Source organism: Geospiza fortis, unplaced genomic scaffold, assembly GCF_000277835.1.
Source record: "Geospiza fortis unplaced genomic scaffold, GeoFor_1.0 scaffold139, whole genome shotgun sequence".
Taxonomy (NCBI): domain Eukaryota; kingdom Metazoa; phylum Chordata; class Aves; order Passeriformes; family Thraupidae; genus Geospiza; species Geospiza fortis.
This window is the reverse complement of record NW_005054406.1, coordinates 1,954,284-1,971,289: the sequence shown is the minus strand read 5'-3', so window position 1 is coordinate 1,971,289 and position 17,006 is coordinate 1,954,284. Positions and strand designations below refer to the sequence as shown.

General features: G+C 34.6%; 1 protein-coding gene across 1 annotated transcript in view; it reads right to left on the bottom strand.

Moving 5' to 3' along the window:
* Nucleotides 1-6,029: 6,029 nt before the first annotated feature.
* PXDN (peroxidasin) overlaps nucleotides 6,030-17,006 on the bottom strand; it is a 57,100-nt gene continuing 46,123 nt past the window's right edge. Inside the window, exons 20-23 of the mRNA XM_014309155.2 lie at nucleotides 13,187-13,307; nucleotides 10,610-10,742; nucleotides 9,598-9,711; nucleotides 6,030-8,957 (exon numbers count right to left, since the gene is read on the bottom strand). Coding sequence (XP_014164630.2) covers nucleotides 8,835-8,957; nucleotides 9,598-9,711; nucleotides 10,610-10,742; nucleotides 13,187-13,307 — 491 coding nt within the window. The 3' untranslated portion in view covers nucleotides 6,030-8,834. The remainder of the gene's footprint in view (nucleotides 8,958-9,597; nucleotides 9,712-10,609; nucleotides 10,743-13,186; nucleotides 13,308-17,006) is intronic.

Genomic DNA, 17,006 nt, shown 5'->3' with positions numbered 1-17,006 from the left:
GAATGAAAAAAGACCACCTGTTTGGTTGAAGATAGGAAGACAAAACAGAAAAATAATGGTCCACTTATGGAAGCAGTTTCTATAACACTTTTCCAAGATCATACCATATTAAGAGCTTAAATTGTAAGTACTTACATTTTCTATAATCCCATAGGAAAATTAAGATTATGATTTTAAAACAGCTGAAATGAGCTGCACAGTCACTGCCATCAGCTTTCTTCAGACCAGCCTTAGTACCAGTATCTTGGCTGCTTTGCAAGAATCTGTGAAAGCAAAGCTATAACATTTTCTGTGAAAGTCTGGGATTAAAATTCTAGTTTATACTTAGTAATAAGCAGTCAACTACTCAAGATTTGGTTTACAAAATAAAGGTGTAATTGTTGTGGCATTTCCATTTTCTTTTATTCTTTTATATTTACTATTTTATCCCTTTTATATTTTATTATTTAAAGTAATAATTTATTTTAAAAATACCATGTATGCATAAATATTCTAATAGTCCAAATAAAAAATATTATGTATTTTAAGGTGTCCATAGTTAAATACTGCTAATGCTAATGCCTCTACAAGACAGGTAAGATGGTTTGCAGAGTTTCTAGTGGAGAAGAAAAATCGTAACCAGTAATTCAGTGCAGAACAGAAACACATTTCTCCTTTCTAACCACCTGTGAACAAGTAATGCCGCAAAGACCACCAGGTTGGTACTTGCAGTGTTAGTCGCAAAAGAGACTCCAAGGCTTGAATGAACTCAGGTTCATTCTGTGTCTGAGTAATTTTCCAGAGCTGTGGTGGTGTTCAGAGGTGCTAGGAAGTTCTCACATCTGCCAACCTTGCAAGCCAAGTCATTTTATTTTCCAGTGGTGCAAATCCAGTACTAAAATATGCAAAATTCCTGACCACAGCTATAGCTTCATGTAGCCCAAACTCTTTAAACTTCTAATATAAACAATTTCCCCAGCCATATTTTTCTGCTCTTTCATAACTGTGGGCTATTCTTGTTTTAATCTAATTTTAATTAGAGACAGAAATAAGAGCTACAATACAGGAAAGCTGAAAGGGAGAGACAAGATTATCACTAGGAAAACACAACTTTCACTGTGTGTTACTGCACAGTATAAATCCTGACTTTCTGTCAAAGCCTCTCTCTAAGCTCTTGTACCTTTAAATAGTGCATCAAGAGATCAAGAGTGAAGCAACCAGCAGCAGATATGGGGAGGAAAAAGCCAGAGGCCATCACCAGCTTTTTTTCATTTGTGAACATCTCACCACAGAAGGGAAGCAGCAGCTCAGCCTTCATTTGTTTTTCCTTTGCTTTCTTATCCTCTCAAGTGTGGTCAGTCATACTTGGCTAATTATTGCTACAAAGAATCTACAAGATGGATTCACTGTAACTGCATCAGAACATCTCTACCAGATAACATAAATTTCAAGTTATGTAAGTAAATAACTTTTTATAAAGAATATTAAAACAATTACTGATAAATCTGGCTTACTTTCTGGACTGTTTATCTGATTAGAGTAACATAGTTAAATGCAAAATCATTCATGGGGGAATGACTCCTAAAAAATTCAGGCCTATAAAATAGCTAAAAGCAGCTTTAAGATCTGGCTGACATTAACTCTTGGTGTCATTTAGTAAAGAAAAGTCATCTTACACTGCAAATGGCACCCATCTAAATATTGTAGGTTTAAAATTAAAACAAAAAGAAGGCTGGTCTAATTTAAAAGTGAAACTATGGGTTAGGATGAGCAGTTCAGTACTAGAATACAAAACCATTGCAGACAATTTTTTTTGTGAGAGTAATCCCAACTACATTTAAAATTATGGTCATGTGGAAGTAACATTTTAAAATTTTCTGCCAAGACTGGAAGCCTTTTAAAGACACTATTCAAGCACAAGATAGTGTTTTAATGCAAAAAACTCTTGACAAACTGAGTTTACTAGAGAAGGCTACAGTGACTTGTCAGGGCTTTAAAAAGTCTGTTAATCTAAAGCAATAGGTAGGAGCTATGCCCCTTTTTATCACTCCCAATGTGCAAAATCCTTGAACTCAAAAAAGTCAGATGACACTTTCTGATATATATCTGCAGATCAAATAAAAAATACTAGCTGCTTGTGAAATAGGATTTGGGGTAACAATAGCATTCCACCGAAGACAAAAAAAATAGATGAAGGTTTTAAAATCTACAATAATGCTTGCCAGTAGCAGAAACAAGCTGTCCTTTTCTGACTGCAAGGCATCTATTGCTTGTTATTGCCTGAATTGATTGTTGATATAAAAGAAATCCCAAATAATCCCACAGCAATATTTAAATACTCTCAGTATAAGAGAACAGCCCGGCAACATCCAAGGCTGAATGCAATCCTGCCAAGGCATTTCAGATGGAAGAAACATTTATCCCACTTCTACAATGTCTTCAGTCTGCTGCACTCCATTCAAGATAGCATTTCCTCAAAGCCTAATTTAAAAAAAAATCCTTTTCTGTGACAGCATTTGAGTTTTTAAATAAAAATGTGGGTTGCTAAATAACTGATTTTTACCAAGAGATAGAGAAAATCAATGGTTAAAACGGCTTGAGTATTCCTTCAGCAACTGGAATAGCTCTCTATACATGCAAGTTGTTACACTTACCTCTCAGGTGTAGCAAGAAGATGGCTTTCTACAAAAAGAGTGACCTAGGAAAGAGCAAGCCCTCAGCTTGGCGGCTCCTAGCTGAGTTCCATGGAAGTGTGAAATCTGTGTTATTGAAATCCATAACTAACAGTGCCAAATCTGTCACCCAAGCACAGGAAAAGAACAGGAACCACTGTGTGTCCCTCTGGGAAATGTTTTTAAGTGAATGACTCTGACTCTTTCTCTGAAGCATCTCATTCAGGCCTCTCTTGTCCTTCTTCAGCAGCCAGGACCTGCCATTCTGGGTCAGGCTGATGATATGCGCTAATAAACACCTTGACCTTCAATCCTGAGTTCACATTTAAGTCCCCTAGCTATGAAAGCAAGTAGGATAGGAAAAAAAATCTTCTGCAAGAGAGGCAATGCACAGAGTGGAGGTAGGGGACAAAATCCTCCCTTACTATCACTAGTAGCTGGTTTAATAAATGGTGAAATTGTTTCCCAGTGCCTCTGGACTGTCTATTGCAGCCTAGTATGTGTCACTTTGGTAAAATTAACCTGCTCCTATATTCCTAATGCATTTTTGCATTTGTCTGAAAAATTTTAGAGGCCTTGATGAAATCTTTCATTTTTTCTCCCTGCTAAAACAAAACAGTATCTTATTTCCTTTTCTCTGGACAATTCCTGACTACTTTTTGCCCCCCTCTGGACACCTTCTTCATGCTTATCTCTATGAAAAGAGACATGATGCACTTTGCCATTTCAGTCCTTGGAATGGCTGCACATGAGATTAACCACTCACAGCATCTCATAAAGATATAAGTAAGTAATGAGATTTGTTTTGGCAACTCAGCAACAGCACATGAGTTGTGGGAATGTAAAGCTGTATCACTGAGGGAGGTATCAAAAACCCACAAACATCTTTATCAAATGCAACAATTAGGTTTGTTCTCTTATTGCAGGAATTGCTGTTCTGTTTGTACCATTTCTGAATCTAAACAGATATTCAATTCATAGCTTTTCAACCAAACACAGCTAGCCAGATCTTCGTGTAACTTACACATATCTGATCTGTACTCTGTTCCATCTGTTAGCAGGCTGTAATGCTTAAGCCCTGTGAAAGGACCATTCATAACATTGCCAGCTGGACAGCAAATTCATTGGGCCCAAAAGAAAAGGAGAAGTTATGCTGGAGGTGAGAGGTTTCCTTACCATGTCATAGCAGGCTAAGTGAAAAAAAAAGGAAAGTAACAAACCATGTCATGAAAGACAGGATTCGAGGAAATGGCATGAAACTGTCTCAGCAAGGTTTAGGTTGTGTATCAGGAAAAGGTTCTTCACCCAGAGGGTGTTTGGGCACTGGAACAGGCTCCCCAGGGAAGTGGTCACAGCACCAGGGCTCAAGAAGCATTTGGACAGTGCTCTCGGGCACATGGTGTGAATCTTGGAAATGCAGGGCCAGGAGCTGGACTCAGTGATCCTGGTGGGTGCCTTCCAACTCAGCTGATTCTGTGGTTCTATGAACTAGGCAGCCAGAACAATTGCAAAACAAGAGTCTGGTATTCTTAGTATGTCGGCTTTAAAATATGCTATTAAAGAACAACGCTGCTTCTTCGTGACTCAGAACAATCTCCTGACATCATAATCCAAAGCTGGTCAGGACTGTATTAGTATTGAACAATTTATTAAGCATTTAGCAATTTATTGGTTCACATTAGTTTTAAGGATGAAATGCTTCATTCTGCTGGGAGCCTGACAAACTTCCAGCATGAATGAGATATGTGCATGTGCTCATATTAGTATTTTTTGTTGACACAGTTTAATCATATATTGGATGGACAGTTTAATCATATATTTTTTCTTATACAAACCGAAAATTAGTCCAGTGAATTCTGAAATATATTTCACTGAACCCCATGTTGTAGATGAGAGACCATTAGAGGACATTATGCAGTCTTTCCTTCTCCTGGTAATTTTATAATTTTATTAAACTGCTTATGCATAACTTAAACTATTTTAACAGTACAACAACAGAATAATGCAGATGTTTTGAGAAAATCATAGTCACATATACCAGCTTTTGATACCTTAATCTAGTTTTCAAACTAAAACCATGGAACAGTCCAACATGTCTAATGATCTCTCTACAAAGATTACTGATTTGGTACATACTACAGGCAAAAAGCATGAAGCTAGTTGAGGATTTGAAAGAAAATATGAGGAGAAATGCTTTAGATCATATAATGATATAGGCTATGGCAGCAAAATATTATTTTACAAAACAAAGTTAATGACTATGGGAGGTCATTCCCTATAAAGACGACTTTAATCATACTGCAACCAAATGATTCTTAGCTGTAAGCAACTAAAAGAAATTACAAATTTTAAAAAATTATTATTTCAAATGTAACCAAGTCTTCCTCAAAATATATCAGTATCAGTGCAAGGGTTTTCATCTAAATGTCTACACTTTGTGGTTTGTTAGCAAACTTCTAGGCAATTAACACTGAGTGTGGGTGAGCAGCAGTATATTTCAGCAGCCTGCTGGAAAACACACAAATGACCTATTGCAGTTTTGCTTTTCTAGATTTGCCTTATGAATAACTATAAACTAAATAAACTATACTGAAGTGCAATTAACTGCAACTGAACACCATTCTTAACCTTGTTTCTTGGAATCCTTCTTTAACTTCTCCCATATCAAAGTAAGGTAACTTACAATTATATTAATTTCAGTGATACTGTATCACAAAATTCTTCAAATGAATTTCAAGTAAATCTGACAAATGAACTGACCTAGTGTCCTAGAGATCCTAAAACTTCACTAGAGGATGAGAGTAACTCATCATGTGTCCAGCAGTAATTCATGTCCCGAGATAAAAAGAATAAATGAGGTAAAGAAGATCTCTTGCACAGAAGATTCATTTTGAGCCGAGATTGCATGAACCTGAATATCCATTGGTGAAATGATGTGAAAAAAGAATGAATGTAGAATCAAGTGCTTGGGAAGGCAAGTCATGACTGGACCTATTTGGAGACATGAGGAACTGTAAGGCTTAAATTTGCATGTGTTTGTACTTACCTGTTATGGCATTCCCATTAAAAAAAAGTTCAGCACTAAGGTCTAAAAAATGCATTTTGCTAAGAAATAAGTGTATTTTTAAATATTCTTCCTAAGCCTGAGGTATCTTTTTCCAATCATCTAGAAGAAAACAGTGAAGAGACATTTTAATTCTATGTGTTGTAATATTACATAAACTACTGAATCTACATAACTCATTAGCCCATTGCTTGCTTCTCAGAAACACTCTTGATTATGACAATCCTGCTTAAGATAAGTAATATGAATCTTGTCAAAGCCTAACATTGGAACTTCAGCAAATAATCTAAAGAATACATGTACAAGAAGAAATCTTGAAATGTACTTGGAAATGTGGCCCATTTTATTTTAACTGTAAAGCATTCATTATACAGTGCAAACAGTTCTTTGGTAAATTTACTGATTAAAATAACAATAACGACAACTTTGTTTTAGGTAACATTAAAAAAAGAAAATAAATATGTAAAATTTGCATCATATTACAGCAATATTCTCACAGTGGATACTGAGCAAATGGTCAGCTAGCCATTGGCCACTGTTTCAGAAATGTTAAAGTCGAGGCTGATTCTAAAGACACTGCAATAAAACTGAACTAGTACAATCCATGACTGATTACATTTTACACTGTGGATAAAGACCTTTTTTTCCTGGTTTATAAACAGATGGATGGTGGAAAATAACTCAATATTAGACTTGTTACATTTGTTTAAGCATATCCAGACTCCTAAGCCCATTTTATATACCAAATGAATAAACAGTGAACAACAAAGGAAACCACCCACTTTGGAGGCTGGAGAAAAGGAACAATCAGCTATAAGGTACTATTTTATAATGTATAAAATGGAAACTCTCTTCTTCTATAAGCAGAAATCTTGAGAAACTTTACTTAATATAAAATTGAAAAGAAAGAATGCAAGTAGTAACCAGCTGGATGTATTACTGCCCTATTTAACTGTTCAGACAGTTAAATTATATTTGGTTTAGCTGTGCAACCCTTCCTCTTTGAGGAATTTCTGCTATAGGTCAATGGGAGCTCCATCTGAGTTGGAATTACAGGACGAGACATGTGGTTTGGACTCTCAAGAAAAGTCAACAAAACACAGAGTATCAAAGGAATACAGGAATGACAATCTTTAGGAACCATGTGATACTCAAACATGCTCGCCACACAATTTCTAGAAGTATTAACAAAGAACATTACATAAATCAAAACATTGTATATAAAATCAATTAAAATATTCTTAAAAATATAAATTGCAATTCCATGTGTACCACACACCTTTAACACAGCACTCACATGTACATTTGATTCTACCATAGTATGAAACAAGGTTTCTGTAGTAAGCTTTAAAGTTACACCAAAGTTTGAATGTGTGTCATGGTAATAGTTTATCAAATTAGAAATTATTAATGTTAGTAATCAGAGAAATTATGTGCCAAAATATGATAGTGGATTTCATATTGCTGTGCTAGGTTAGTTATTAGACAGGTATTCGTTCTACCATGCAATAATTAAGTACTCAGTCTGTTTGCATAATCTGAAATACTTAACATATGAAGGTTTAATTTTGTGCAGATTTCTTTGATACCCCAATCACTGTCCCTTGAATTTCAACACTTAAACTCAGAAGTCAGTGAACCATGTAACCAGCTCTGGTTCTTGTGAGTCCTGGCTTTGGACTAAAGGACAGGGCAATAATATCTAACAAATTAAGTATTCAGGGAAAGAATCAATTCTGAATAAACAGAATAAAAACTGTAAAATGAGAAATGAGGTATGATAGTTGTCCTTTACTCAATCTAATTCCTGGTCAAAAACACACAGTTTGCATCCTATAAAGTACACAACTTTGAAATGCTAGTGTAGACATATACTCTATAATGTGAAACATTGAAATGGGAGATGAAGTCCATTGATGGACCATTTTTAACACAAATGATAAAAATATTGAGGTAAATATATATATTCATTAGATGAAACTGGGAAAAAAATCAAACATCTTGTCAGAAAAAGTAGTCAATCCACAATCATGTTACTTGATTTTGATTTTTCCTTTTTTCAACAGTGCCACAATATAATCAGGAACATATGTCTATTGACAACGGGCACAATGAATCAGTAGGAATCTTTGTATACAAAATGGCATGTGACATCTTTTCACATTTTCAAAACAGGGCCATACAATTACATGAGCTGATCTGAGATAAAGAGAAGCATGCTTTCAAACTGACCTGGTTATGTTATGTTACAAAATTTAAAATAAATGAAACAAACAAACAAAAAATTTCATCAAGCAATTATAAATGTTTTGACAAAAGGATTCTGCTAATTTTTAAGATCAAATGCTACTCTGTCATGCATGTTTCCCTAGAATGAGGAACACTGTCAATTATAACTATAATACACATTCAGTTGCTTTTGCTTTCTTCCAATTACAGTTATTTATATTTCCTTACTAATTCTAGCTTTTATTGCTTTGAAAATTTGGTTAATTTTGCTCCTTAAATTAAGGAAAGGATGTTGAAAGGTGTCAAGTAGCTTTCTTTATTTCCCTGCTGGTCCAGGCCCAGCAGTGATAGTGTGATTTAACAGAATTTCCATGCATTGATGTTTGCAGAAACTGGCCTGGATATGGCATTGCTCAGGCACAGTGACCTCGTGTTTTCCTTTTCTCAGCATTTTACTAAATAACAGCAAAAAGTGAAGTATCAAGACAGACTGGTACTAGAAAGGGACATTTACTTAATGTTGCTAAGTAAAGATAGGAAACAAAGTGTTCATTTTAGAGTAAATCCTAAACCCAGTCATTTTGGGTACCTAAAACTACCCGACAGTGTTCTTTTAAAGTAGCACCAGTTCGAGTTTGTCTAACCTGAGAAGTATAACACACAATTAACTTTGACCTGTTTGCTATTTTCCCTTTTGTTATTTTTGCATTGTGATTCACCTTCATGGGCAGAAAATAAAATGATACATTATGTTATACTGTTACAGCACCATTAGAATATTGTAAATCTTGATGTCTTGCTGTTGTTAGGACTGCAGTTACCTGTTTTTGCCATCAGCAGGCGCTGATATGATTTGAGGAGTATGCACCCTAAATTCTTAAAAAGCAGACTTATGGCTTTTTTTTATTAGTGTTTTGTTGTAAGCAGACTGGACAGCAATCTCCTTTACCCTTCACAGGTGCTTCGCAGTCAGTGGGCGGGCACGATTCTACAAAACAGGTAATCTGACCACCCTGTGCCAGGGGAAAAATGACAGAACAAAAACAAATTTAGATACATGTTCCAAACAAAAAATACATTTTTCATGTTATTGCAGAAAATATTCTCATTCCTTCTCTGTAAGAACCTGACTAATATGGAAACTCCACAGAGTCTGTTTCAGTATAAACTTACATTGAGAAGGTTAAGGCACTCTCTGGATTAGCTCATTTTTTGACAAATCAGCCTATATGCTTTTGTCCAACATTCAGGTGTGACTGGGGTACTAAGCACTAACATATTTTTCTACTGCCTTTTTAAAAATTTCTCTCTTACAGAAGAAAATTACAATCTAGCAATAAGTCAGATGAGCTTTTATTGATTTTTATGCATTTGGTTGGATTTTTTCCAAAGTGTTTCACTTTGCAATTAAATTTACCCATATAACTATACATCCATGAAAATAGAAATATTTCTAATAGACAACAGCTGGATTGAAAAATAATGTCCAGGGCAGGGATGTCTGAATAATATAATTTTCTGAAAAAAAAAACCCCGAGAACCATAAAAAAATTTTGCAAGTATTACCTAGAAATTATCAGGTACAAAACTGGAACTGCTGTTTTAGAAGCAAAATTATCATTTCTATCACTAAATTAATTTCCACATACTTACTTTGCATTCACACATAGTACAAGGGTCCCTTTTCCAGGTTTCATTGCTGGAATATGATTTACCCTCTTCATCAGTGCAATCAGAATTACTGAGGCGTGATTCAAGATTTTTTATCTGAAAACGTTAAAAAAAGTTAGCAACTGAATCAAAAAAAGTTTTTATTTGTGTAAAGTATTATCTTTTTTCTCTTATAACACATGCTATATAATCCTTCTTATACTTGTCTGGGTTTTTCTTCTCACTACTTAGTTTTTATAATGCTAAAAGCCTAGAAACAGTTAAAACATATGAAGATAGTCTTTCAAAAGAAAGCTAACAGAAAATATATCTTTCCTACAATTGAAATACTCAGCTAGAGCATACAAAGACCAAAAAAACTTCATGTTTCATCTACAGAAACAAATTTAAACTGTCAAAAATGTTTTGGAAAGGAAGAGAATTTTTAATTATATTTTTTTTAAAGCACCTTAATTAAAAAATGTTTACTTGAACTTTTAAATCACTTCTGTGTAGTATACATTTTAAAAATGGGATGCCACTATGGCTGAATGGAGTTTACCCGCAAACATTGTAAAGTCTTCTCTAAGTGATCTAGATCTTAACTCTTTTTACAGCTCTAGTCTGGCACATTACTTCTTATGAAGTCTGCATTTTAATCATTGCTTTACACAAATTATATACATTTCAAATGGTAAAAAGATTTTATTAATACTAAAACCAAATTTTTAGAAGAAGATTAATTCTGTGTTTAGTTTACAATGGTTACACAAGGCTTCAGGTTCAAAAGTCAAGAGGTTCCAGCTGTAGAATATTTTAGTATGATTTCAAAAGAGCACAGAAATAATACCACACGATCTCCTGTGTTGGCTTTTTTTGAGATACTGTGTGGTGGGTATTGTCTGTAGGGGATGTCTAAATATTAAAAAATGTAAGACAGATGTTAGGAAAACATTATTAATTAAATCTACAATCAGAGATGATAGACTACAATAAGTTCATTATAGCATCTTACCTGATTTCTGAGGCTTGAAATAGTTTTTTGCATTTCCAAAACAAATTCTTTGAAGTCATTCACTGCGGGTACATTTCTATTTTCATTAGATGTGGATGTTGCATTACGAAAATATTTACTCTGTTTCACAGAACTGCAATAAATAAATGAAAAGTCAGGATATTCATCTAAATCCTTTTTATCTGGCTAGATATTTTAGGACATTTAACAAAAATGCAAAAGAAGAGCAACCAACAAATATAGGAATATGACCACAACAGCTGGTGCTGAAGACAGACTCAGGACAGGTGAGCTCCAGATTACTGTCAACATCAACACCAACAGGGAATTTCTTATACTTAGAAAAATTATGTATTTCATGCAGGGGTACACAAAAAGTTATCACCAGTGACATTATACAGCATCACCTTAAATTCACCCCTGAGCCTCCAATATGAAAGCAGGCTAAAGTAAGGGAGTCTTGAAAAGTGTTCCCTCCAATATGAAATTCACATTTCACATTCTGAACCACAGATTCTTCCTCTACAGGCTTGTTAGCAAAACATGTATTTTAAGAAATATGACTTTAAAAAAGAGAAAGTTGCATTTCATAAATAAATGAGAAGTACTTCTAGGTATGAATATATTTTTAACTAACAATTGACATCAATACTGCTTATAGTACACAAAATCTAAAGTCTTTTGTCCGTAGTGTTTTCCAGCTGATATCTCATAACATATATACAACACTAGATTGTGTTAATCAAATCAATCTGTTGATGAGAAAGAGTAACAAAAGGAACCTGTAACTAACAATATATTATCTGGTACCACTTGAATAAATGGGCATTCAAAAGTATGGATAACACTAATTTTTAAGTCACTTATTACATTCAGATCCTTGAACCCATTAATAATTACAGGCATTACTATTTGGTTAGCATGTCATCTCCAGTGCTAAGGGACACCCAAAAAATGAACTGGCCAAGAAATTCTCATATATCAGGGCTCAGGATTTATAATCTTTCTGCATAAATTAAAACAGCACTTCCTGGCAGGGATTCAAGCTACTTAGTTTCCCATAGTTTTTTAATCTAAATTAGAGTAAAAGAACTCTAAACAACATAACATGCCAAAGTTCAAGTAAACCAGCTGCTATTGTATAACAAAATATTTAATCTTCCCCACCTGTTCAAGTTATTGAAAATGAGAAGCTAAAAAAAGGAGGAAAAATCCCTTTTTACCACAAATGCAATTTAAACACAAAACTGAGCATGAGAACTCATGGGAATGTTCAGTGACTGAGGTTGCTTTAGCTTTATTTATGCTACAAATGAAATACTGTAAATCTACTATTTTGTAGTCCTAATTATTAGCTGGACTGAAACACAGCCAAACAAGCTGGTACTTAGATGGGTTTTTTTTTAGAGGTTTATTTTTTTCTTGCTTTCATTTTGATTTAGTTTAACCTCTATTACAACTTTATAATTATGGGACTAGGCACCCTTAAAAAGTGAATTGCTGTTTTGTAAATTTTTCTAGCAGTTCATTTGCAAAGATGGACAAAACATCCTTCTTCAATGATTACTTCAAAGGAACCAAACTTTTCATATTATCTATAGACCAGCTTATCCGTAGCTGCTGTCTTCTCTTGTCTAAATCCCAATCAAAAGGATCTTTTATTTTGGGACAGATTCCTCTCAGTTGAGTGGAACATAATCATGGTATTCCTTCAATTACTATAAGACCTCCAGAGTATGTGAAATTGCTGAAATTCATTTACCTCTCTATGTATCTGTCTAGATGTTTTCCTTGCCAGAGTGGGTAGACTCTGCTAGATCATCATCATCATCACTCAAATAGAAAGTTTTATTTGTTAAAAGAATGCATGCTGAATAGAAAGACCTGTAATTCAGGTGTCTCAAATTTGTTCATCATGAAGGATCCTCACAAGAAATGGTCTGAGCAGAACTCAGTTCATGTCACTAATGCATAGGTAAGTTTTCATTCCCATGAAAGGGCAGGGACCTGTACAGCTGATAATTTGTGACTGAAACTGTGATTTACTTTCTTGCTATATTTTGAGGATTTGGGAGTTATAAACAATACTATTAGCACTGCTGTTCTCTATTCCTGCTTGAAGTATTTTGGCACCAGAAGCAATCCTTATCATTATCACAAATTTTTATGCAACTGAAATCAACACTTGGTATCCTCCTATTTCTACAGGACAATCTAGAAGGTCCAAGTAGGAAATGAAATAATTTAGATTAATTTAGTTACTGCAGTCCCTGTAGGAATGGGGCATTTCAAATACCCAAATTAGGCTTCATTAGTGAATTTTTTCATGAAAACTGCAGGAAGAACAAAAGTACTATAATTATACTACTCACAAAGAGTTTTACACTAATTTGAGCTTGAAAAAAAAGTGGTTTATTGTTAGTAGATATGCAGAAGTGTCAGAATAAAATACATCAATCAAACTTGAGAAAGCAGGAACTGGAAAAAAAGTGGCATGTGCTCCCAAAGAAATCATTCGGTTTCATTCCATTTTGAAAACAAATGTTTTTTTATATTTTTTTTTTTTTAAAGTCTCACCTTACTGATTTGGACATTTTCATTTTCTTCAGGGGCTTGTCCTCCTGAAAGCTGTAGTCAAGAGAACGTCTTCCCCGAAAGTGATACGAAAATGCATTAAACTGTCCTCTGGTTCTACAGTCTGAAAACAGATAAGAAATTACACATAAACTACAGCATATGTCAGCAGTTACAATATTAATATGGTTTGGCACTGTTTTCTGAATTGGTAAAGGCAAGTCATACATTCAGTCTGATCCCTCTGGAACTGGTTGATGGCAGATGAAAAAATCTCAGTGATAGGATATTTAAGCTAGTGAGATGCAGAGAATGTGATTACCCACAGACCAGCTTTTCAGCATGAAACAAAGGAATAAATACAACTTTAACAAACCCATATAGTGCTACTTTATTCTTTTCACTCCTGAAATTTTCACTCTCTTGGCTTTTATTTTTTTTCTGGGCAAACAGGACAGCTACATAGGAAGAAAAACAATGACAGAAAAACCACTCTGTGGGTACCTCATCTATCTCAGCCTTTATTATTTGTTATTTTTGCCATTTGAAAGAGAATTTTCAATTTCGTTCCAAATTTGCAGACATGCTATATAGGTTGATGAGTCTTATTTCAAAATCTGAGGAATCTGAATGTATCACCAGACCCTAAAACTCCTTCCACCACAGAGCAAAAATCTCAAGCCTGAAAATGAGCTATGACAGAAATCTTCTCCTAAGATCCAAAGAGGAGGTCTTGGCAGGATGAAGAATATCTTCCAGTTCACTTTATTTAGCCTTTCAACCACAGTGAGTATTTGGAATGAGTCCCATTTAAGAAAGAAAAGGAAAACAAAATAAAACTGCAACAGCACTTGATAGAGGAGACAATGAGAAAATAGAAGTTTTCTCATTTCTGTTCACAGAAGCTTTAAAGCTAAAAGTTATAATGGGGCAAGCTGAGGCAGGAACAAACTACAAGTGCTGCAAGCAGAGTCTGCTAAAACCGAAGGGAAAGTCTAAATAAAGGATGCCATAAGCATTTCTCAGCTAAGTCTGGTATTAGCAGAATTAGCCATGAAAGCAACTGAACATGGGAAGGAGTAATTTTCCATAATGTGTCTCTTAATTTGCACCAAAACAAATAAAATCAGAAACTCAGTAATATTTATAAAGTATTTTCCTGGAATTCAGATTGAATACCTGAAGTATTAACACAAATTACAGCAAAAGTTTCAAGTCTATAAACATTGCTGAAATGAGCAACTAGAGAAACAAATGGAACGTTGCTCTGATTACAAAAAAAATAGGTATCTTGGTCTACTTTTAATTGTGTTAACTTTTATGTATATTAAAATATTATAATTTCTCTGTTAGGAAAAACTTAAGTTCGTCTTGATGGCTTAATATCATTTAAGACAGAAAAAAAGAAGATTACTGACCAAAAAAAAAAAATCAGATCAAAACCAATATCTAAGATTGTTCTTGAACACAACTTATCCACCATTCCCTTTCCCTGTACTTTCCTTGCTGTTTGTCCCATTCTTTAATAAATGCATTACTTTCCTCCTATAAAAACAGCACCCACCAAAGAACTACATGCTATTTGCTGCCAACATATTGTTCATTCTTCTTGTGTGTTTTGCTGTTTCCCACATAAACTCCTTGCTGTCCACTCAGAAAGTAAACTCGTTCAGATGGGAACAGACCCATGTGTCTGTAAGAGGCTCGGCATGAAGGCATTTTTGAACACCCTTAGACACTTCTATATTTAGTATGGTGAGAAAAAGGATCATACTGAAGGGTTCCTGAAGAAAGAACTAATTCTGGTCAGAGGAATTTTTTTCCTCAAAGCAATGTGCTGCTTAAAGTTTTCCTGAGTATCACAAAGTCTCTGGTTTCTCTTGAAAGCAATATGTAAAAGGTTTCTGCTATCCTCCTTTGTTTAGTAACTGCTATAGTTATCTTGCATAATACGGATTTTTTGGGGTTTTTTTGTACAATAACACAATGGCCCATTGTTTTTTTCATTCTTAGGTTGTTTCTTAGAAACAAAGGTCTGAAATCTTGAGAAGGTTTTATCACCTTAGACTGGTAAATATGAGAACCATATGTTCAGTGACAGCTTTAAGTACACAGATCTGAATTTCTGAGTTTTTTAAAACTCAAATATGTCAACTTGCCAAATTACCAGGTCATGTTGTTGGTTTCTCTTTCAGGTACAAAGGGAGGTATGCCACTGCTAAGAGGTGCAGGACAAAATGCATCAGCTTTCAGACAGCCTAAATCAAGAAATTTCTTCTCTCTCCTTTTTTTCTTTTTTTTTTTAACTTTTATTCTTAATGAAGAATATCTTAGCAGTAGCAGTTACAAAGAAAAAATAAGCCTGAAATTCTGCTCCCCCCCCACCCCAGTTTAACTAATATGTCCCCAGATTAGCTATAGCCATTCCATTTAATTTCTGCAGAAAAAGTGAATGTTTAAAAGTGACCTAAGAATTCTTTTTCTCTGTGGACAGTTTTTTCTTCCAGAAGGTAGCTACTGTTACACTGCAACTGTCAAGATGATCCATTTACAGAATCACAAATAATCACAGAATAATTTATGTTGGAAAAGACCCCTGATAGCTTTAGATCCAACCTTTGACCAAACACCCCCTTGTCAACTAGACTATGGCACTAAATGCCATATCCAGTCATTTCTTAAACATTTCCAGGGATGATGACCCTCCCACCACCTCCCTGGACAGCCTGTTCCAATGTATAACAACCCTTTCCATAAAGCAATTGGCATTTCTATTTGTATATGGAAGCCATGTCCACAACTTCAGAAAATCCTGTTTCCCACAAGGTTTTAAAAATGCAACTATTACATAAATTGGATAATAAAAAACCTGATGGAGAATTATAGTGCAGTCTTAATTCTCTATGAATCACTCCTCAAAATCTAGGCCATAGAGAATTAATCTAACAGTAGATTAAAACAACACAACTTGAAAGATTAAAACAACACAACTTGAAAGACTGAGGAAATGTGAAGGAAAGCACATATATCTATTTGATACTAGTTTGATTCTCCAAGATTTATTGTAGTGAATTAGGTTGCTTTTACTGTAAGCATTTGTATTAAGAACTTGTAGACATGCCAGTGGGACTAGTAAAAGGGTGGAGACACAGTAAAAATATCTGATGTGAAATGATTTTTTTGAGTAGATGTTTTCACAAAGCAGCTACTTAAAAATTGCACAACATAGGAAAGTGACTTTTCACACAAAATGAAGCCCTAACCCAAAATAGTTGATTTTGTTATTGCCAAAATGGGCCACAACCCTTTACATTGCACAGTATATCTTCATTTCTTCTGTTGAATAAGACTTTCTAACAAAAGATAAATTAAACATCACCAAAAATGTAATGTGGTGGTCTGAAATCCAACACTAATCTGCTCAGATCAGAACAGATGTATTTTGTAAAAAGATTAGTTAAACATCTGAAAAGGAAAATGTATAGAAGGTAGAAGATGAAGTAACATCTGCATCAGTTGTCATCTGCCAGCTGATATACTGGGGAATTTTAAGAATAAAGATGTTTCCTGTAGTTTATTTCAAAGCTCACAGACTGAGTTTCAAGATCAGTCTACTATCAGAACTAGAAGGTTCAGATGCTGTTGGGAAAGCAAATGTCCAGTTTGGTAATATATAGCTAATGATAAGACTAAAGATATTTAAAAACATATCATGCTTTCATGATCTAAATAGGTCTTGGATGGTCTTCAGGTAGATAAAGGAGAAACATTAGGTTCTTGACACCAAACCAAAGCAAATCCAACCTCTCCAGTGGAAAAATTA